We start from the raw sequence: 23,145 nt of genomic DNA on the forward strand, positions 1-23,145 counted from the left end.
TGGGTTTTGGGGTCACCTGCGAGCTCTGCTACTACCTGGGCTGGGCAGGTGAGACCTGGGGGACGATCCCGAGCATTTTTGGGGAAATTTGGGATTTTTTGGGAATTTTTTGGGGATTTTTTTAAGGCATTTTTAGGGTTTTTTTTGGGATTTATTTTGGATTTTTTTGGGGTTTTTTTTGGGTGGTTTTTGGGGTCACCTGCGAGCTCTGCTACTACCTGGGCTGGGCAGGTGAGACCTGGGGACGATCCCGTGGATTTTTGGGAAATTTTGGGAATTTTTTTGGGATTTTTTTGGGGCATTTTTAGGGTTTTTTTTTGGGATTTATTTTGGATTTTTTTGGGGTTTTTTTTGGGTGGTTTTGGGGTCACCTGCGAGCTCTGCTACTACCTGGGCTGGGCAGGTGAGACCTGGGGACGATCCCGTGGATTTTTGGGAAATTTGGGATTTTTTGGGGATTTTTGGGAATTTTTTGGGATTTTTTGGGGGCATTTTTAGGGTTTTTTTTGGGATTTATTTTGGATTTTTTGGGGTTTTTTTGGGTGGTTTTTGGGGTCACCTGCGAGCTCTGCTACTACCTGGGCTGGGCAGGTGAGACCTGGGGACGATCCCGTGGATTTTTGGGAAATTTGGGAATTTTTTGGGATTTTTTTGGGGCATTTTTAGGGTTTTTTTGGGATTTATTTTGGATTTTTTGGGGTTTTTTTTGGGTGGTTTTGGGGTCACCTGCGAGCTCTGCTACTACCTGGGCTGGGGCAGGTGAGACCTGGGGACGATCCCGTGGATTTTTGGGAAATTTGGGAATTTTTTGGGATTTTTTGGGGGCATTTTTAGGGTTTTTTTTGGGATTTATTTTGGGATTTTTTGGGGTTTTTTTTGGGTGGTTTTGGGGTCACCTGCGAGCTCTGCTACTACCTGGGCTGGGCAGGTGAGACCTGGGGACGATCCCGAGCATTTTGGGGAAATTTGGATTTTTTTGGGGATTTTTTTTGGGATTTTTTTGCATTTTTTTGGGATTTTTTTGGGGTTTTTTTTGGGGATTTTTTGGGGTTTTTTTTGGGTGGTTTTTTTATGATTTCAATGGGATTTTTTTTGGTGATATTTTTATGATTTTTTTGGGATTTTTTAATGATTTTTTTTGGGGGTTTTTTTAAATGATTTTTTTTGGGATTTTTTTTGGTGATTTTAATGGGATTTTTCTGTGATTTCCATGGGATTTTTTTGGGTGATTTTAATGGGATTTTTTTGGTGATTTTAATGGGATTTTTTTTATGATTTTTTTTTGGGGGATTTTTTCGGTGATTTCAATGGGATTTTAATGGGATTTCAATGGGATTTTTAATGGGATTTCAATGGGATTTTAATGGGATTTCAATGGGATTTTTAATGGGATTTTTCGGTGATTTCAATGGGATTTTCAGTGATTTCCATGGGATTTTTTGGGTGATATTTTTATGATTTTTTTGGGATTTTTTATTATTTTTTTTTGGGGGATTTTTAATGATTTTTTTGGGATTTTTTATTATTTTTTTTGGGGGGATTTTTAATGATTTTTTTGGGATTTTTTCGGTGATTTCCATGGGATTTTCTGTGATTTCAATGGGATTTTTTGGGTGATTTTAATGGGATTTTTTTTATGATTTTTTTTGGGGGGATTTTTTCGGTGATTTCAATGGGATTTTCTGTGATTTCCATGGGATTTTTTGGGTGATATTTTTATGATTTTTTTGGGATTTTTTTTATTATTTTTTTGGGGGGATTTTTAATGATTTTTTTTGGGATTTTTTCGGTCATTTCAATGGGATTTTTTTGGGTGATTTCAATGGGATTTTTTGGTGATTTTAATGGGATTTTTTTTATGATTTTTTTTTTGGGATTTTTTCGGTGATTTCAATGGGATTTTCAGTGATTTCCATGGGATTTTAATGGGATTTTTTCTGGTGATTTCAATGGGATTTTTTGGGTGATTTCAATGGGATTTTTTTGGGTGATTTTTTTTTTTTTTTTTGATGATTTCCATGGGATTTTTTGGGTGATATTTTTATGATTTTTTTTGGGATTTTTTTTGGTGATTTCATTGGGATTTTTTTAATGATTTCGATGGGATTTTAATGGGATTTTTTTCAGTGATTTCCATGGGATTTTTTTGGGTGATTTTTTTTTTTTTTTTATGATTTCTATGGGATTTTTTTTCGGTGATTTTCCATGGGATTTCAATGGGATTTTTTTTTTTAATGATTTTTTTGGGATTTTTTCTGGTGATTTCAATGGGATTTTTTTTATGTTTTCCATGGGATTTTAATGGGATTTTTTTGATGATTTCCATGGGATTTTCGGTGATTTTTTGATGATTTCAATGGGATTTTAATGGGATTTTTTTTTATGATTTTCCATGCGATTTTCGATGATTTCAATAGGATTTTTTTTATGTTTTCCATGGGATTTTAATGGGATTTTTCGGTGATTTCAATGGGATTTTTTTTATGATTTCCATGGGATTTTAATGGGATTTTCAATGGGATTTCAATGGGATTTTCTGTGATTTCCATGGGATTTTTTGGGTGATATTTTTATGATTTTTTTTGGGATTTTTTTTATGATTTCAATGGGATTTTTTTCTGGTGATTTCCATGGGATTTTTCCATTGATTTTTTTTTTTTTTTTTTTTTTGCGGGATTCCCGTGGGAATTTCACCATCACTAACGGGAATTCTTTTTTTTTGTTTTTGTTTTTGTTTTGTTTTTTCTTTTTTTTTTGTTTTTTTTTTTTTGTTTTTTTTTTTTCTTTTTTGTTTTTTTATTTTTTCTTTTTTTTGTTTTTTTCTTTTTTTCTTTTTTTTGTTTTTTTTCTTTTTCTTTTTTTCTTTTTTGTTTGTTTTTTTTTCTTTTTTTGTTTTTTTTTTTTTTGGTTTTTGTTTTTTTTTTGTTGTTTTTGTTTTTCTTTTTTTCCTTTTTTTTCTTTTTTTGTTTTTTTCTTTTTTTGTTTTTTTTTGTTTTTTTTCTTTTTTTTTTTCTTTTTTCCTTTTTTCCTTTTTTTCCTTTTTTTTCTTTTTTTCTTTTTTTCTTTTTTCTTTTTTCTTTTTTTCTTTTTTTTCTTTTTTTCCTTTTTTTTTCTTTTTTTCTTTTTTTTTTTTCTTTTTTCCTTTTCTCCTTTTTTCTCCTTTTTCTCCTTTTTTCCTTTTATTCTTTCTTTCCTTTTTTTCTTTTTTTTCCTCTTTCTCCTTTTTTTCCTTTTTCTCCTTTTTCTCCTTTTTTTTCCTTTTTCTCCTTTTTTTTTCTTTTTTTTCCTTTCTTTCTTTCTTCTTTCCTTTTTTTTCTTTTTTCTCCTTTTTTTCTTTTTTCTCCTTTTTTTCTTTTTTCTCCTTTTTTTTCCTTTTTCTCCTTTTTTTCCTTTTTCTCCTTTTTTTCCTTTTTTCCTTTTATTCTTTCTTTCCTTTTTTCCTTTTTCTCCTTTTTTTCCTTTTTCTCCTTTTTTTCCTTTTTCTCCTTTTTTTTCCTTTTTCCTCCTTTTCTCCTTTTTTCCTTTTTATTTCTTCTTCCTTTTTTTCTTTTTTCTCCTTTTTTTCTTTTTTCTCCTTTTTTTCCTTTTTCTCCTTTTTCTCCTTTTTTCCTTTTTTTCTTTCTTTCCTTTTTTTCTTTTTTTTCCTTTTTCTCCTTTTTTCTCCTTTTTTTCCTTTTTTCCTTTTATTCTTTCTTTCCTTTTTTTTCCTTTTTTCTCCTTTTCTCCTTTTTTTCCTTTTTTTCTTTTTTTTCCTTTTTCTCCTTTTTTTTCCTTTTTTTCCTTTTTTCTCCTTTTTTCCTTTCTTTCTTTCTTTCCTTTTTTTCTTTTTTTCTTCTTTCTTTTTTTTTTTTTTTTTTTTTTTTTTTTTTGGGATGGGGGGTCTCAGGGGACGCCCCCCCGAGCGAGGAGGAGTCGAGGACCCTGCGCTGGATTTTTGGGGTCCCCCCCTGGCCGAGGGGGGGGACGTTTCCCCCAGGAGCTTCCTGAGCCCCCGCGGGCACCACGAGCTCCTGGAGATCGGGCCCAGGTGAGGCCAAAAATTCCGGAGTTTCCGGGAAAAAGGGGAGGGGGAAAAAAAAAAAAAAATAAAAAAAAATAAATCCGGGGTGGTTTTGGGGGATTTTGGGTCTTTGATGGGGAAAAATTCGGGGTTTTTTGGGGGGGATTTTCTGAGGGTTTTTTTTTTTTTGGGGGGAGGGGGGATTTTTTTGGGGTTTTTTTTGGGATTTTTTGGGATTTTTTTGTTGATTTTTTTTGTTGATTTTTTTTTTTGTTGATTTTTTTTGTTCATTTTTTTTTGTTGATTTTTTTTTTTGTTCTTTTTTTTTGTTAATTTTTTTAGTTAATTTTTTTAGTTAATTTTTTTAGTTAATTTTTTTTTGTTAATTTTTTTTGTTAATTTTTTTTTGTTAATTTTTTTTTGTTGATTATTTTTTATTTTTTTTTTTGTTGATTTTTTTTTGTTAATTTTTTAGTTAATTTCTTTTGTTAATTTTTTTTGTTAATTTTTGTTGTTGATTATTTTTTTATTATTTTTTTTTGTTAATTTTTGTTGTTGATTATTTTTTATTATTTTTTTTTGTTAATTATTTTGTTAATTTTTTTTTGTTAATTTTTTTAAATTATTTTTTTTTGTTAATTTTTTTAGTTAATTTTTTTTATTAATTTTTTTTGTTAATTGTTGTTGTTGTTTTCCTCTCCTGGGCTGTCCCCGGGATTTGGGGTGATTTTTGGGGTGATTTTTGGGGCGATTTTTGGGGTGATTTTTGGGGCGATTTTTGGGGTGATTTTTGGGGCGATTTTTGGGGGGTGATTTTTGGGGCGATTTTTTGGGGTGATTTTTGGGGTGATTTTTGGGGCGATTTTTGGGGTGATTTTTTGGGGGCGATTTTTGGGGTGATTTTTGGGGCGATTTTTGGGGCGATTTTTGGGGTGATTTTTTGGGGTGATTTTTTGGGGCGATTTTTGGGGTGATTTTTGGGGTGATTTTTTGGGGTGATTTTTGGGGTGATTTTTTGGGGCGATTTTTGGGGCGATTTTTTGGGGTGATTTTTGGGGCGATTTTTGGGGCGATTTTTTGGGGTGATTTTTTGGGGTGATTTTTGGGGTGATTTTTTGGGGCGATTTTTGGGGCGATTTTTGGGGCGATTTTTGGGGTGATTTTTGGGGTGATTTTTGGGGCGATTTTTGGGGCGATTTTTGGGGCGATTTTTGGGGTGATTTTTGGGGTGATTTTTTGGGGCGATTTTTGGGGCGATTTTTGGGGTGATTTTTTGGGGTGATTTTTGGGGCGATTTTTGGGGCGATTTTTGGGGTGATTTTTGGGGTGATTTTTTGGGGTGATTTTTGGGGCGATTTTTGGGGTGATTTTTGGGGCGATTTTTTGGGGCGATTTTTGGGGCGATTTTTGGGGTGATTTTTGGGGTGATTTTTGGGGCGATTTTTGGGGCGATTTTTGGGGCGATTTTTGGGGTGATTTTTGGGGTGATTTTTGGGGGTGATTTTTGGGGCGATTTTTGGGGCGATTTTTGGGGTGATTTTTGGGGTGATTTTTGGGGTGATTTTTGGGGCGATTTTTGGGGCGATTTTTGGGGCGATTTTTGGGGTGATTTTTGGGGTGATTTTTTGGGGTGATTTTTTGGGGCGATTTTTGGGGCGATTTTTGGGGTGATTTTTGGGGTGATTTTTTGGGGTGATTTTTGGGGCGATTTTTTGGGGTGATTTTTTGGGGTGATTTTTGGGGTGATTTTTTGGGGCGATTTTTTGGGGTGATTTTTGGGGGTGATTTTTGGGGTGATTTTTGGGGGCGATTTTTTGGGGTGATTTTTGGGGTGATTTTTGGGGTGATTTTTGGGGCGATTTTTTGGGGCGATTTTTGGGGCGATTTTTGGGGCGATTTTTGGGGCGATTTTTGGGGCGATTTTTGGGGCGATTTTTGGGGCGATTTTTTGGGGTGATTTTTGGGGTGATTTTTGGGGTGATTTTTGGGGCGATTTTTGGGGCGATTTTTGGGGGCGATTTTTGGGGTGATTTTTTGGGGTGATTTTTGGGGTGATTTTTGGGGTGATTTTTGGGGCGATTGGCTCACCTGGCGGCCGCAGGCTCGGGCTGTGCACTCCCCTTTCCTCCAACGCCGTCTCCCTGTTTCCGCGCCGCGGGGCTGAGCCGCGTGCGGCGCCCTCGAGAGATCCCGCAGGATCCTGCTGCAGGTGGGGCACTGGGGGAACTGGGGATACTGGGATGGGACTGGGATGGGACTGGGGGGGGACTGGGGGGAACTGGGGGGGACTGGGGGCACTGGGGGGACTGGGGATACTGGGATGGGACTGGGGGCACTGGGGGGGACTGGGGGGAACTGGGGGGGACTGGGGGGACTGGGGGGGACTGGGATGGGACTGGGATGGGGACTGGGGGATACTGGGATGGGGACTGGGGGCACTGGGATGGGACTGGGATGGGGACTGGGGATACTGGGGATACTGGGATGGGGACTGGGATGGGACTGGGGGGACTGGGGGATACTGGGATGGGGGACTGGGGGACACTGGGATGGGACTGGGGGGGACTGGGGATACTGGGATGGGACTGGGATGGGACACTGGGGGCACTGGGGGGGACTGGGATGGGACTGGGGGGGACTGGGGGGACTGGGGGGGACTGGGATGGGACACTGGGGGCACTGGGGGCACTGGGGGAACTGGGGATACTGGGATGGAACTGGGGGGAACTGGGGGGGACTGGGGGGGACTGGGGGCACTGGGGGGGACTGGGGGGGACTGGGGGGAACTGGGATGGGACTGGGGGAGACTGGGGGCACTTGGGGGACTGGGGGAACTGGGATGGGACTGGGATGGGGGACTGGGATGGGGACACTGGGGGCACTGGGATGGGACTGGGGGGAACTGGGGGGGAACTGGGATGGGACTGGGATGGGACTGGGATGGGACACTGGGGAAACTGGGGGGGACTGGGATGGGACACTGGGGGGGACTGGGGGGACTGGGATGGGACTGGGGGCACTGGGGGCACTGGGATGGGACACTGGGGGGACTGGGGGGGGACTGGGGTGGGACACTGGGGGGAACTGGGGGGGACTGGGATGGGGACACTGCGGGGACTGGGGGGGAACTGGGGGAGACTGGATGGGGACACTGGGGGGACTGGGGGGGACTGGGGGGGACTGGGGGGGACTGGGGGGACTGGGATGGGACACTGGGGGGGACTGGGGGGAACTGGGGGGGACTGGGGGGACTGGGATGGGACACTGGGGGGACTGGGGGGACTGGGGGATACTGGGGGGACTGGGGGGGACTGGGGGGGACTGGGGATACTGGGGGGCACTGGGGGGGACTGGGGGGACTGGGGATACTGGGGGGGACTGGGGGGACTGGGGATACTGGGGATACTGGGGGGACTGGGGGGACTGGGGGGACTGGGGATACTGGGGGGCACTGGGGATACTGGGGACATCACTGGGGATACTGGGGATACTGGGGACAGGTATAGGGACATTGGGGGCATTGTTGGGGACATTTGGGGACTTTTGGGGGATTTTTATGAAATTTTGGGATTCCCTTTGGGCTGTACCATTAAGGGATGAAACGGGGGGGGGGTGGATCAAACCATTCTGGGGCTCCCGGGGGGATCCCAATGGATCAAACCATTATTGGAGAACCCGGGGGTGGGGATCCCATTGGGTTCTACCATTTTAACATCACCTGGGGGGTCCCAGTGGCCCCCAACCACTCCTGCCCTGCTCTGGGGGTGTCCCCCCTGCTTGCAGAGCTGTCCCCAAGCTGTCCCTGTTTGTGTTCCCGTGTGTGTCCCCCATGTCCCCACATGTCCCCCCGTCCTCCCCCCCCCCCCCCAGGCGCTATCCCCAATGTCCCCCCCAGTGCCACCACCCCATTCCCAATGTCCCCAAATGTCCCCGGTGTGTCCCCGGTGTGTCCCCGGTGTGGCCCAATCCCCCCATGGTGTCCCCATATCCCCCCCAGTGTCCCCGGTGTCCCCAATCCCCCAATGTCCCCCAATGTTCCAAATCCCCCCCACAGTCCCCATTACAGTCCCCAATGTCCCCAATGTCCCCCCTGTCCCCCCAATGTCCCCAATGTCCCCCCCAATGTCCCCCCTGTCCCCCCCAATGTCCCCAATGTCCCCCAATGTCCCCAATGTCCCCAATGTCCCCCCCAATGTCCCCAATGTCCCCCCCTGTCCCCCCAGTGTCCCCAGTGTCCCCCAATGTCCCCAATGTCCCCCCTGTCTCCCCAATGTCCCCCCAGTGTCCCCAGTGTCCCCCCAATGTCCCCAATGTCCCCCCTGTCCCCCCAGTGTCCCCAGTGTCCCCAATGTCCCCCAATGTCCCCCCTGTCCCCCCAGTGTCCCCAGTGTCCCCAATGTCCCCAATGTCCCCAATGTCCCCTGTCCCCCCCAATGTCTCCCCAATGTCCCCCCTGTCCCCCCAATGTCCCCCAATGTCCCCTGTGCCCCCAGCTGGCGTCCCCGGTGTCCCCGGCGCAGCGGCAGCGCCTGGCGCGGGCTCTGAAGGGACTCCATGACGGAAGCAGCTGTACCCCGAGCCCTTGGGGACGTTCGATGTCCCCTCGCGTCCCGTCCCTGTCACCACCATCGACGTCCTGGGACGGGGACAGAGCGCGCTGAGAGAGGCGGACAGGGAGCTGGGTGAGGGACACTGGGGGCACTGGGGGGACTGGGGGGGACACTGGGGGCACTGGGGACACTGGGGACACTGGGGGGGACACTGGGGGGACTGGGGGGGACACTGGGGGACACTGGGGACACTGGGGACAGCACTGGGGGACACTGGGGACACTGGGGACACTGGGGGCACTGGGGACACTGGGGGACACTGGGGACACTGGGGGGACACTGGGGGGACACTGGGGACAGCACTGGGGACACTGGGGGGACACTGGGGGACACTGGGGGGACACTGGGGGACACTGGGGACACTGGGGACAGCACTGGGGATACTGGGGACACTGGGGGGGACTGGGGGGGACACTGGGGGGGACACTGGGGACACTGGGGAAACTGGGGACAGCACTGGGGATACTGGGGGCACTGGGGACACTGGGGGACACTGGGGGGACACTGGGGGGGACACTGGGGACAGCACTGGGGACACTGGGGACACTGGGGACACTGGGGGGACACTGGGGGACACTGGGGGGGACACTGGGGACACTGGGGACACTGGGGGGGACACTGGGGACACTGGGGACACTGGGGGACACTGGGGGGGACACTGGGGGACACTGGGGACAGCACTGGGGATACTGGGGGCACTGGGGAAACTGGGGACACTGGGGGACAGCACTGGGGACACTGGGGACACTGGGGACACTGGGGGGGACACTGGGGACACTGGGGGACACTGGGGACACTGGGGACAGCACTGGGGACATCACTGGGGGACACTGGGGACACTGGGGGGGACTGGGGGGACACTGGGGGGGACACTGGGGGGACACTGGGGACACTGGGGAAACTGGGGGGGACACTGGGGGACACTGGGGGGACACTGGGGACACTGGGGGGACACTGGGGACACTGGGGGGACACTGGGGGGACACTGGGGACAGCACTGGGGGACATCACTGGGGACACTGGGGACACTGGGGACACTGGGGACACTGGGGACACTGGGATGTCACTGGGGGACACTGGGGGACAGCACTGGGGACACTGGGGACACTGGGGACACTGGGGACACTGGGGATACTGGGGGCACTGGGGATACTGGGGGACACTGGGGACAGCTCTGGGGACACTGGGGACAGCAACTGGGGACACTGGGGACAGCACTGGGGACACTGGGGGACAGCACTGGGGACACTGGGGGACACTGGGGACACTGGGGATACTGGGGACACTGGGGATACTGGGGGCACTGGGATACTGGGGACACTGGGGACAGCACTGGGGACACTGGGGGACAGCTCTGGGGACACTGGGGACATTTGGGGACATCATTTTGGGGACAGTGAGGACAGTGGGAGCATTGCAGGGATTTGGGGACATTGGAGTGGATTCAAAATTTTAGGGGATTTTGGAGACATTGGGGGACATTTTGGGGCATTTTGGTGCCATTGGGGGATCGGAAATTTTGGGGGGGATTTTGGGGACATTTGCAGGCACTGATGGCCTTGGGGACATTGGGGATGTCTGTAACGATTTCTTTTTTAATTTTTTTTTTTTCCCCAATTTCAGTGGTTTTTAAAAAACTTCGGATTTTTTTTTTTTTTTTTTGTTTAAACCGGGAATATTCCAGGAATTTTTTTTCCCTGATATTTTAGGGAATTTCAGGATATTTTGCTGCATTTTGGGTGCATTTTGAGGCATTTGTGAGGAAGGTTTTATTTTTTTATTATTATTATTTTTTTTTTTTTAGGTTTCACTTTTGGTTGTGTTTTTTTTTTTTTTTTTTGGGGGGGGGGGGGATTTTTTTTTTTTTTTTCCCCCGGATTTTGGGAATATTTTAGTTTCGTTTTTTTTTTTAATTTTTTTTTTTTTTTGGAGGGTTGGAATTCTGACGTTTCCCTGTTTTTCCCCCCAGGTCTGGCTTTTGACTCCTGGGACCTGGAGTTCTACACGAAGCTGTTCCAGAAGGCCGGAAGGAACCCGACCTCGGTGGAGCTCTTCGACCTGGCCCAGAGCAACAGGTGACCCCGAAAAAAACCCCAAAAAACCCCCCCAAAAAATCCCATAGGAAACACAAAATCCCATAGGAAACAAAAAAAAAAAAAAAAATCCCATAGGAAACAAAATATCCCTTAGAAAACAAAAAATCCCATAGGAAACAAAATCCCTTAGAAAACAAAATCCCATAGAAAACAAAATCCCATAAAAAACAAAATCCCATAGAAACCAAAAAATCCCATAGAAAACAAAATATCCCATAGAAAACAAAAAATCCCATAGGAAACAAAATCCCATAGAAAACAAAATCCCATAGAAAACAAAAAATCCCATAAAAAACAAAATCCCATAAAAAACAAAATTCCATAGAAAAAAAAATTCTATAGGAACCAAAATATCCCATAGAAAACAAAATCCCATAGAAACCAAAAAATCCCATAAAAAACAAAATCCCATAGAAAACAAAATCCCATAAAAAACAAAACCCCATAGAAAAAAAAAAATTCTGTAGGAACCAAAAAATCCCATAGAAAACACAAAATCCCATTAAAAAACTGATGACGTCACACCCCACGAGTGATGACGTCACTGGTGTGACCGTCGATGTCACTCCCGTGTGACCGATGACGTCGCCTCACCGGACCAATGACGTCACCCCGGTGTGTTGATGACGTCACCCCCCCCTCGTTTGGTGACATCACTCCCCGTATTTGGTGACATCACACCCCCATGTTCGATGACATTGCTCCCCCATTCAGTGACGTCACTCCCCGTGTGTTGATGACGTCACCCCCACATTTGATGACGTCACCCCCCCATTCAATGACGTCACTCCCCGTGCGTTGATGACGTCACCCCCACATTTGATGACGTCACTCCCTCATTCAATGACGTCACTCCCCGTGCGTTGATGATGTTCCCCCCCCCCCCGTGTTCTCGGTGACGTCACTCCCCATGCATTGATGACGTCACCCCCCTGCGTTTGATGACATCACTCCCCCATTCAATGACGTCACTCCCCCATCCCATGATGTCACTCCTCATGCGTCGATGACATCATCCCCCTGTGTTCTCGGTGACGTCACCCCCCGTGCGTCCATGACGTCATCCCCGTGTTCTCGGTGGCGTCACTCCCCGTGCATTGATGACATCACTCCCCGTGTTCTCGGTGACGTCACCCCCCATGCATTGATGACGTCACTCCCCCGTGTTCTCGGTGACGTCACTCCCCATGCGTCCATGACGTCATCCCCGTGTTCTCGGTGACGTCACTCCCCGTGCGTTGATGACATCACTCCCCGTGTTCTCGGTGACGTCACTCCCCGTGCGTCGATGACATCACTCCCCGTGTTCTCGGTGACGTCACTCCCCGTGCGTCGATGACATCACTCCCCGTGTTCTCGGTGACGTCACCCCGCAGCGAGCACAGCCGTCACTGGTTCTTCAAGGGTCACCTGTGCGTGGACGGGCGCTCCCTGCCCGGCTCCCTCTTCCAGCGCCTCATGGACACCCAGAGCTCCTCCCACAGCAACAACGTCATCAAGTTCTGTGACAACAGCAGGTGGGGACACACCTGGGACACACCTGGGACACACCTGGGACACACCTGGGGACTGGGACACACCTGGGACACACCTGGGACACACCTGGGACACACCTGGGACACACCTGGGGATACACCTGGGACACACCTGGGACACACCTGGGGACACACCTGGGACACACCTGGGACACACCTGGGGACACACCTGGGGACACACCTGGGGACACACCTGGGACACACCTGGGGACTGGGACACACCTGGGACACACCTGGGGACACACCTGGGGATACACCTGGGGACTGGGACACACCTGGGACACACCTGGGGATACACCTGGGACACACCTGGGACACACCTGGGGGACACACCTGGGACACACCTGGGACACACCTGGGACACACCTGGGGATACACCTGGGGACTGGGACACACCTGGGACACACCTGGGACACACCTGGGGATACACCTGGGGACACACCTGGGGACACACCTGGGATACACCTGGGATACACCTGGGATACACCTGGGACACACCTGGGGACACACCTGGGACACACCTGGGGACACACCTGGGGATACACCTGGGATACACCTGGGGACACACCTGGGGATACACCTGGGGACACACCTGGGACACACCTGGGACACACCTGGGGATACACCTGGGACACACCTGGGGACACACCTGGGATACACCTGGGGACACACCTGGGACACACCTGGGGATACACCTGGGACACACCTGGGGACACACCTGAGATACTTGGGGACACCTGGGGGGTTTTGTGGTGTCCTGTGTGGGATTTTGTTTTTTTTTCTGTGGGATTTCTGTTTTTTCTGGGTGTGATTTTGGGGTGGTTTTGGGTTGGTTTGGGGTTGGTTTTGGGGTTGATTTTGGGTTGGTTTTGGGGTTGGTTTTGGGTTGATTTGGGGTGAATTTGGGTTGGTTTTGGGGTGGTTTTGGGTTGATTTTGGGTTGGTTTTGGGTTGATTTTGGGTTGATTTTGGGTTGATTTTGGGTTGATTTGGGTTGATTTTGGGTTGATTTTGGGTTGATTTTGGGTTGATTTTGGGTTGGTTTTGGGGTGAATTTGGGTTGGTTTTGGGGTGGTTTTGGGTTGGTTTTGGGTTGGTTTTGGGTTGGTTTTGGGTTGATTTTGGGTTGGTTTTGGGTTGATTTGGGGTGATTTTGGGTTGGTTTTGGGGTTGATTTTGGGTTGGTTTTGGGGTGGTTTCGGGTTGATTTGGGGTGATTTTGGGGTCTCTGTCCCCAGTGCCATCCGGGGTCTCCCGGTGACCGCGCTGTGGCCGCAGGACCCGACCGGACCCAGCCCCTTCGAGAAGAGAACGAGCGTGCGGCACGTGACCTTCACCGCCGAGACTCACAACTTCCCCACGGGTCAGGGGTCACTGGGGGGCACTGGGGGGCACTGGGGGGGTCACTCGGGGTCACTCGGGGTCACTGGGGGGCACTGGGGGTCACTCGGGGGCACTGGGGGGAACTGGGGGGAACTGGGAGGCACTGGGGGGCACTCAGGGGTCACTGGGGGGCACTGGGGGTCACTCGGGGGCACTGGGGGGAACTGGGGGGAACTGGGAGGCACTGGGGGGCACTCAGGGGTCACTGGGGGGCACTGGGGGGCACTGGGGGGTCACTGGGGGGCACTGGGGGGCACTGGGGGGCACTGGGGGTCACTCAGGGGTCACTCGGGGGCACTGGGGGTCACTGGGGGGCACTGGGAGGCACTGGGGGGCACTGGGGGGGCACTGGGGGGCACTGGGGGGCACTCAGGGGTCACTGGGGGGCACTGGGGGGGCACTGGGGGGCACTGGGGGGCACTCAGGGGTCACTGGGGGGCACTGGGGGGCACTGGGGGGTCACTGGGGGGCACTCAGGGGTCACTGGGGGGCACTGGGGGTCACTCAGGGGTCACTCAGGGGTCACTCGGGGGCACTGGGGGGAACTGGGAGGCACTGGGGGGCACTCAGGGGTCACTCGGGGGCACTCAGGGGTCACTCAGGGGTCACTCAGGGGTCACTCGGGGGCACTCAGGGGTCACTCAGGGGTCACTCAGGGGTCACTCGGGGGCACTCAGGGGTCACTCAGGGGTCACTCAGGGGTCACTCAGGGGTCACTCGGGGGCACTCAGGGGTCACTCGGGGTCACTGGGGGGCACTCAGGGGTCACTGGGGGGCACTGGGGGGCACTGGGGGGTCACTGGGGGGCACTGGGGGGCACTGGGGGGCACTCAGGGGTCACTGGGGGGCACTGGGGGGCACTGGGGGGCACTCAGGGGTCACTGGGGGGCACTGGGGGGAACTGGGGGGCACTGGGGGTCACTCAGGGGTCATTCGGGGGCACTGGGGGGCACTGGGGGGAACTGGGGGGCACTGGGGGTCACTCAGGGGTCACTCGGGGGCACTGGGGGGCACTGGGGGGAACTGGGAGGCACTGGGGGGCACTCAGGGGTCACTCAGGGGTCACTCGGGGGCACTCAGGGGTCACTGGGGGGCACTGGGGGTCACTCAGGGGCACTCGGGGTCCCCATTCCTGTCCCTCTGTCCCCATGTCTGTCCCTCTGTCTGTCCCCATTCCTGTCCCTCTGTCCCCATTCCTGTCCCTCTGTCTGTCCCCATTCCTGTCCCGCTGTCCCCATGTCTGTCCCTCTGTCTGTCCCCATTCCTGTCCCGCTGTCCCCATGTCTGTCCCTCTGTCTGTCCCCATTCCTGTCCCGCTGTCCCCATGTCTGTCCCTCTGTCTGTCCCCAGCCGTGGCTCCCTTCAGCGGTGCCACCACCGGCACCGGGGGCCGAATTCGGGACGTGCAGAGCACGGGGAGGGGAGCGCACGTGATCGCGGGGACGGCGGGGTACTGCTTTGGGAACCTGCTCATCCCAGGTGAGCGACCCCGAAAACCCCAAAAGTGACCCCAAATTCGGGTTTGGGACCCCCGAAAACCCCAAAATCCCACCCGGAAACCCCAAAATCCCACCCGGAAACCCCAAAAACCCCAAAATCCCCGGTACTGCTTTGGGAACCTGCTCATCCCAGGTGAGCGACCCCGAAAACCCCAAAAGTGACCCCAAATTCGGGTTTGGGACCCCCGAAAACCCCAAAATCCCACCCGGAAACCCCAAAATCCCACCCGGAAACCCCAAAATCCCAACCCAAAAACCCCAAAAATCCCCGGTACTGCTTTGGGAACCTGCTCATCCCAGGTGAGCGACCCCGAAAACCCCAAAAGTGACCCCAAATTCGGGTTTGGGACCCCCGAAAACCCCAAAATCCCACCCGGAAACCCCAAAATCCCAACCCAAAAACCCCCAAAAACCCCCAAAATCCCCGGTACTGCTTTGGGAACCTGCTCATCCCAGGTGAGCGACCCCGAAAACCCCAAAAGTGACCCCAAATTCGGGTTTGGGACCCCCGAAAACCCCAAAATCCCACCCGGAAACCCCAAAATCCCAACCCAAAAAACCCCAAAAACCCCAAAATCCCCGGTACTGCTTTGGGAACCTGCTCATCCCAGGTGAGCGACCCCGAAAACCCCAAAAGTGACCCCAAATTCGGGTTTGGGACCCCCGAAAACCCCAAAATCCCACCCGGAAACCCCAAAATCCCAACCCAAAAAACCCCAAAAACCCCAAAATCCCCGGTACTGCTTTGGGAACCTGCTCATCCCAGGTGAGCGACCCCGAAAACCCCAAAAGTGACCCCAAATTCGGGTTTGGGACCCCCGAAAACCCCAAAATCCCACCCGGAAACCCCAAAATCCCACCCGGAAACCCCAAAATCCCAACCCAAAAACCCCAAAAATCCCCGGTACTGCTTTGGGAACCTGCTCATCCCAGGTGAGCGACCCCGAAAACCCCAAAAGTGACCCCAAATTCGGGTTTGGGACCCCCGAAAACCCCAAAATCCCACCCGGAAACCCCAAAATCCCAACCCAAAAAACCCCAAAAACCCCAAAATCCCCGGTACTGCTTTGGGAACCTGCTCATCCCAGGTGAGCGACCCCGAAAACCCCAAAAGTGACCCCAAATTCGGGTTTGGGACCCCCGAAAACCCCAAAATCCCACCCGGAAACCCCAAAATCCCACCCGGAAACCCCAAAATCCCAACCCAAAAACCCCAAAAATCCCCGGTACTGCTTTGGGAACCTGCTCATCCCAGGTGAGCGACCCCGAAAACCCCAAAAGTGACCCCAAATTCGGGTTTGGGACCCCCGAAAACCCCAAAATCCCACCCGGAAACCCCAAAATCCCAACCCAAAAACCCCCAGAAACCCCAAAATCACCGGTACTGCTTTGGGAACCTGCTCATCCCAGGTGAGCGACCCCGAAAACCCCAAAATCCCACCCGGAAACCCCCAAAAACCCCAAAATCCCACCCGGAAACCCCCAAAAACCCCCAAATCCAATCCTAAAACCCCAAAAAGTCTCTCCTGGGAACTCCTAAAGACCCCAAAAGCCCCCAAAAATCCCCCATGTTTGGGGTCCCTGTTCCATGTTTGGGATCCCTGACCCGTTTTCGGGGTCCCTGTTCCATTTTTGGGGTCCCTGTTCCGTTTTTGGGGTCCCTGTTCCATTTTTGGGGTCCCTGTTCCGTTTTTGGGGTCCCTGTTCCATTTTTGGGGTCCCTGTTCCGTTTTCGGGGTCCCTGTTCCATTTTTGGGGTCCCTGTCCCGTTTTTGGGGTCCCTGTTCTATTTTTGGGGTCCCTGTTCCGTTTTTGGGGTCCCTGTTCTATTTTTGGGGTCCCTGTTCCATTTTGGGGGTCCCTGACCCATTTTTGGGGTCCCTGTTCCATTTTTGGGGTCCCTGACCCATTTTGGGGTCCCTGTTCCGTTTTTGGGGTCCCTGACCCGTTTTTGGGGTCCCTGACCCGTTTTTTGGGGTCCCTGACCCATTTTGGGGTCCCTGTTCCGTTTTTGGGGTCCCTGTTCCGTTTTTGGGGTCCCTGACCCGTTTTTGGGGTCCCTGTTCCATTTTTGGGGTCCCTGTCCCGTTTTTGGGGTCCCTGTTCCGTTTTTGGGGTCCCTGTTCCATTTTTGGGGTCCCTGACCCGTTTTTGGGGTCCCTGTTCTATTTTTGGGGTCCCTGTTCCATTTTGGGGGTCCCTGTTCCGTTTTTGGGGTCCCTGTTCCGTTTTTGGGGTCCCTGACCCGTTTTCGGGGTCCCTGTTCCGTTTTTGGGGTCCCTGACCCGTTTTTGGGGTCCCTGTTCCGTTTTTGGGGTCCCTGACCCGTTTTTGGGGTCCCTGACCCGTTTTTGGGGTCCCTGTTCCGTTTTTGGGGTCCCTGTTCTATTTTTGGGGTCCCTGACCCGTTTTTGGGGTCCCTGACCCATTTTGGGGTCCCTGACCCGTTTTTGGGGTCCCTGACCCGTTTTTGGGGTCCCTGACCCGTTTTCGGGGTGGTTTTAGGGTTCGAGCAGCCCTGGGAGGACCCCCTGGCCCCGTACCCCGAGTCCTTCGCTCGGCCCCTCGAGGTCGCCATCGGGGCCAGCGACGGCGCCAGCGACTACGGGAACAAATTTGGGGAACCCCTGCTGGCAGGTGGCACCTGGGGACACCTGGGGATATCTGGGGACACCTGGGGACACACCTGGGGACACCTGGGGACATACCTGGGGACACCTGGGGATATCTGGGGACACCTGGGATACACCTGGGGACACCTGGGGATATCTGGGGACACCTGGGGACACACCTGGGGACACCTGGGGACATACCTGGGGACACCTGGGGATATCTGGGGACACCTGGGGACACACCTGGGGACACCTGGGGACACACCTGGGGACACCTGGGGATATCTGGGGACACCTGGGATACACCTGGGGACACCTGGGATACACCTGGGGACACCTGGGGATATCTGGGGACACCTGGGGACACACCTGGGGACACCTGGGGATATCTGGGGACACCTGGGATACACCTGGGGACACCTGGGGATATCTGGGGACACCTGGGGACACACCTGGGGACACCTGGGGACATACCTGGGGACACCTGGGGATATCTGGGGACACCTGGGGACACACCTGGGGACACCTGGGGACACACCTGGGGACACCTGGGGATATCTGGGGACACCTGGGATACACCTGGGGACACCTGGGATACACCTGGGGACACCTGGGGATATCTGGGGACACCTGGGGACACACCTGGGGACACCTGGGGACACACCTGGGGACACCTGGGGATATCTGGGGACACCTGGGATACACCTGGGGACACCTGGGGATATCTGGGGACACCTGGGGACACACCTGGGGACACCTGGGGACATACCTGGGGACACCTGGGGACACACCTGGGGACACCTGGGGATATCTGGGGATATCTGGGGACACCTGGGATACACCTGGGGACACCTGGGGATATCTGGGGACACCTGGGGACACCTGGGGATATCTGGGGATATCTGGGGACACCTGGGGACACACCTGGGGACACCTGGGGATATCTGGGGACACCTGGGGACATCTGGGGACACCTGGGGACACACCTGGGGACACCTGGGGATATCTGGGGACACCTGGGGATATCTGGGACACCTGGGGACACACCTGGGGACACCTGGGGACAGCTGGGACACACCTGGGGACACACCTGGGGACACCTGGGAACACCTGGGGACAGCTGGGACACACCTGGGGACACCTGGGGACAGCTGGGACACACCTGGGAACACCTGGGGACAGCTGGGACACATCTGGGAACACCTGGGGACAGCTGGGACACATCTGGGGACACCTGGGACACACCTGGGGACACACCTGGGATACACCTGGGGACACACCTGGGGACACACCTGGGACACCTGGGAATACCTGGGGACACACCTGGGACACACCTGGGGACACCTGGGGACAATTTTGGGGGCGGTGAGGACAATTGGGGATGATTTTGGGACATTTCAGGGCATTCGGGGACAACTTTGGGACATTTGGGGACAATTTTGGGAACATTTGGGGACAATTTTGGGAGGTTTGGTACCAGGATTTTTGTGATAATTTGGGTTAATTTGGGTTATTTTGGTTTATTTTGGGTTATTTTGGGTTATTTTGGGTTATTTCGATCGGGATTTTTTTGGGTTAGTTAATTATTGTTAATTATCATTAATTATCGTTAATTGGGGTTAATTGGGGTTAATTGGGGTTAATTTGGGTTAATTTGGGTTAATTGGGGTTAATTGGGGTTAATTGGGGTTAATTGGGGCAGGTTTTACCCTCGTCGGGAGAGGCTCAAACCCTGCACTTAATTTGGGTTATTTTGGGTTATTTTGGGTTATTTTGGGTTATTTCGATCGGGATTTTTTCTGGGTTAGTTAATCATCGTTAATTAGCGTTAATTAGCGTTAATTGGGGTTAATTGGGGTTAATTGGGGTTAATTGGGGCAGGTTTTACCCTCGTCAGGAGAGGCTCAAACCCTGCACTTAATTTGGGTTATTTTGGGTTATTTTGGGTTATTTCGATCGGGATTTTTTCTGGGTTAGTTAATCATCGTTAATTAGCGTTAATTAGCGTTAATTGGGGTTAATTGGGGTTAATTGGGGTTAATTGGGGCAGGTTTTGCCCGCTCCTTCGGGCAGGTCCTGCCCGGGGGGCAGCGTCGGGAGTGGATCAAGCCCGTGATGTTCAGCGGGGGGATCGGGGCCCTGGAGGACGAACACGTCAGGAAAGAGAGCCCCGAGCCAGGTGAGCCCCCCAAAAATATCCCGGAATAGCCCGAGTCCAGCCCCAAAATATCCCCAAAATAGCCCCAAAATATCCCCAAAATAGCCCCAAAATATCCCCAAAATATCCCCAAAATAGCCCCAAAATAGCCCCAAAATATCCCCAAAATAGCCCCAAAATATCCCCAAAATATCCCCAAAATAGCCCCAAAATATCCCCAAAATAGCCCCAAAATATCCCCAAAATAGCCCCAAAATAGCCCCAAAATATCCCCAAAATAGCCCCAAAATATCCCCAAAATATCCCCAAAATAGCCCCAAAATATCCCCAAAATAGCCCCAAAATAGCCCCAAAATAGCCCCAAAATATCCCAAAATAGCCCCAAAATAGCCCCAAAATAGCCCCAAAATAGCCCCAAATATCCTGAACTCGCCCCGGAAACAGCCCCGAAAATATCCCGAATTTACCAAAAATATCCCGAATTTACCCCGAAAATATCCCAAATTTACCCTCAAAATATCCCGAATTTACCCCAAAAATATCCCAAATTTACCCTCAAAATATCCCGAATTTACCCCAAAAATATCCCAAATTTACCCTCAAAATATCCCAAATTTACCCCGAAAATATCCCCAAAATATCCCAAATTTACCCCGAAAATCTCCCGAATTTACCCCAAAAATATCCCGAATTCACCCCAAAAATATCCCAAAGTTTACCCCCAAAATATCCCAAATTCACCTCAAAAATATCTCCCAAATCCCCCCCAAATCCCCCCCAAATCCTCCCCAAATCCTCCTCAAATCCCCCCCAAATCCCCCCAAATCCCCCCAAATCCTCCCCAAATCCTCCCCAAATCCCCCCCAAATCCTCCCCAAATCCCCCAAATTTCCCCCAAATCCTCCCCAAATCCCCCAAATCCCCCCCAAATCCCCCCAAATCCTCCCCAAATCCTCCCCAAATCCCCCCAAATCCCCCCCAAATCCCCCAAATTTCCCCCAAATCCCCCCCCAAATCCCCCCAAATCCCCCCCAAATCCCCCAAATTTCCCCCAAATCCTCCCCAAATCCCCCAAATCCCCCCCAAATCCCCCCAAATCCTCCCCAAATCCTCCCCAAATCCCCCCAAATCCCCCCCAAATCCCCCCCAGATTTCCCCCAAATTTCCCCCAAATCCCCCCCAAATCCCCCAAATCCTCCCCAAATCCCCCAAATCCCCCCCAAATCCCCCCAAATCCCCCAAATCCCCCCCAGATTTCCCCCAAATCCCCCCAAATCCTCCCCAAATCCCCCAAATCCCCCCCAAATCCTCCCCAAATCCCCCAAATCCCCCCCAAATCCCCCCAAATCCCCCAAATCCCCCCCAGATTTCCCCCAAATCCCCCCAAATCCCCCAAATCCCCCCCAAATCCTCCCCAAATCCCCCAAATCCCCCCCAAATCCCCCCAAATCCCCCAAATCCCCCCCAGATTTCCCCCAAATCCCCCCAAATCCCCCCCAAATCCCCCAAATCCCCCCCAAATCCTCCCCAAATCCCCCAAATCCCCCCCAGATTTCCCCCAAATCCCCCCGGGCTCTGACCGCCCCTCCCCCCAGGGATGCTGGTGGTGAAGTTGGGGGGTCCCGTCTACAGGATCGGAGTGGGGGGAGGGGCCGCCTCCTCCATCCAGGTTTGGGGGAAATTTGGGGGAATTTGGGGCATTCTGGGGGAAATTTGGGGGATTTGGGGTAATTTTTGGGGATTTTTTTGGGATTTTTTTTTTGGGGTATTTTTTGGGGATTTTTTTGGAATTTTTAGGGGATTTTTTTGGAATTTTTTGGGGATTTTTCAGGGATTTCTTGGGATTTTTTGGGGATTTTTTTGGGAATTTTGGGGGATTTTTTGGGGATTTTTTGGGGATTTTTTTGGGGATTTTTGGGGGATTTTTGGGGGATTTTTTAGGGATTTTTTGGGGATTTTTTGGGAATTTTTGGGGGATTTTTTGGGGGATTTTTTTGGGGATTTTTTTGGGAATTTTTCGGGGATTTTTTGGAATTTTTTGGGGATTTTTTGGGGATTTTTGGGGATTTTTTGGGATTTTTGGGGGATTTTTTTGGAATTTTTTGGGGATTTTTTTGGGAATTTTTTGGGGATTTTTTGGGATTTTTTGGGGATTTTTTGGGGATTTTGGGGATATTTTTGGGGATTTTTTGGGGATTTTTTTGGGATTTTTTTGGGGATTTTTTGGGGATTTTTCGGGGAATTTTTTGGGAATTTTTTGGGGATTTTTTGGGGGATTTTTTGGGGGATTTTTTGGGGGGATTTTAGGGGAGAATTGGGGAAATTTGGTTGGATTTTTTGGGGTTTTGGGGGAATTTAGGGGGAAGTTCTGGAGGATTTGAGGGAATTTTGGGGACTTTGTGGGAATTCAGGGGGGATTTTGGGGGATTTTTAAAAATTTAATTATTGCTGTTTTAAAAATTTAATTATTGCTGTTTCTTATTTTAATTATTGCTGTTTTAAATTTGAATTATTGATATTTTTTATTTTAGTTATTGCTGCTTTTCATTGTAATTATTGCTGTTTCTTATTTTAATTATCACTGTTTTTAATTTAATGATTGCTGGTTTTAACTATTGACTTTTTATTTTAATTATCTCTGTTTTTAATTTTAACTATCTCTGTTTATTATTTTACATATCTCTATTTATTATTTTAATTATCTTTTTTAATTATCTCTTTATTGTTTTAATTATTTCTGTTTATTTTTTAATTCTCTGCTTATTATTTTAATTATTATTTTAATTATTATTTTAATTATTATTTTAATTATCTATTTTAACTATCTCTGTTGTTATTTTAATTATTATTTTAATTATCTCTGTTTATTATTTTAACTCTCTGTTATAATTTTAATTATCATTTTAACCATTTTGTTATTATTTTAATTATCATTTTAACTCTCTCTATTAATTATTTTAACCCTTGCTGTTTTAACCTTTCTGAGCTTTTTTTTTCCCTTTTTTTTGTTTTTTTTTTTCCCTTTTTTTTCCCTTTTTTTTGGGTTTTTTTTCCCCTTTTTTTTCCCTTTTTTTTGGTTTTTTTTTTCCCTTTTTTTCCCTTTTTTGTTTTTTTTCCCTTTTTTGTTTTTTTCCCTTTTTTGTTTCTTTTCCCTTTTTCTTCCCTTTTCTTTGTTTTTTTGTCCCTTTTTTTTGTTTTTCTTCCCCTTTTTTTTCCCTTTTTTGTTTTTTTTCCCTTTTTTTGTTTTTTTTT

At 49.8% G+C, this 23,145-nt stretch overlaps 1 protein-coding gene across 1 annotated transcript in view; it reads left to right on the forward strand.

Moving 5' to 3' along the window:
• Positions 1–3,872: 3,872 nt before the first annotated feature.
• The window catches only part of PFAS (phosphoribosylformylglycinamidine synthase), a 47,906-nt gene continuing 28,633 nt past the window's right edge, over positions 3,873–23,145 (forward strand). Inside the window, exons 1-10 of the mRNA XM_062512171.1 lie at positions 3,873–4,027; positions 7,784–7,841; positions 8,568–8,682; positions 10,580–10,685; positions 12,083–12,223; positions 13,480–13,604; positions 14,975–15,103; positions 17,629–17,760; positions 19,786–19,914; positions 21,489–21,562. Coding sequence (XP_062368155.1) covers positions 3,873–4,027; positions 7,784–7,841; positions 8,568–8,682; positions 10,580–10,685; positions 12,083–12,223; positions 13,480–13,604; positions 14,975–15,103; positions 17,629–17,760; positions 19,786–19,914; positions 21,489–21,562 — 1,164 coding nt within the window. The remainder of the gene's footprint in view (positions 4,028–7,783; positions 7,842–8,567; positions 8,683–10,579; positions 10,686–12,082; positions 12,224–13,479; positions 13,605–14,974; positions 15,104–17,628; positions 17,761–19,785; positions 19,915–21,488; positions 21,563–23,145) is intronic.

The sequence above is a fragment of the Cinclus cinclus genome, chromosome 34, assembly GCF_963662255.1.
Source record: "Cinclus cinclus chromosome 34, bCinCin1.1, whole genome shotgun sequence".
Classification (NCBI taxonomy): domain Eukaryota; kingdom Metazoa; phylum Chordata; class Aves; order Passeriformes; family Cinclidae; genus Cinclus; species Cinclus cinclus.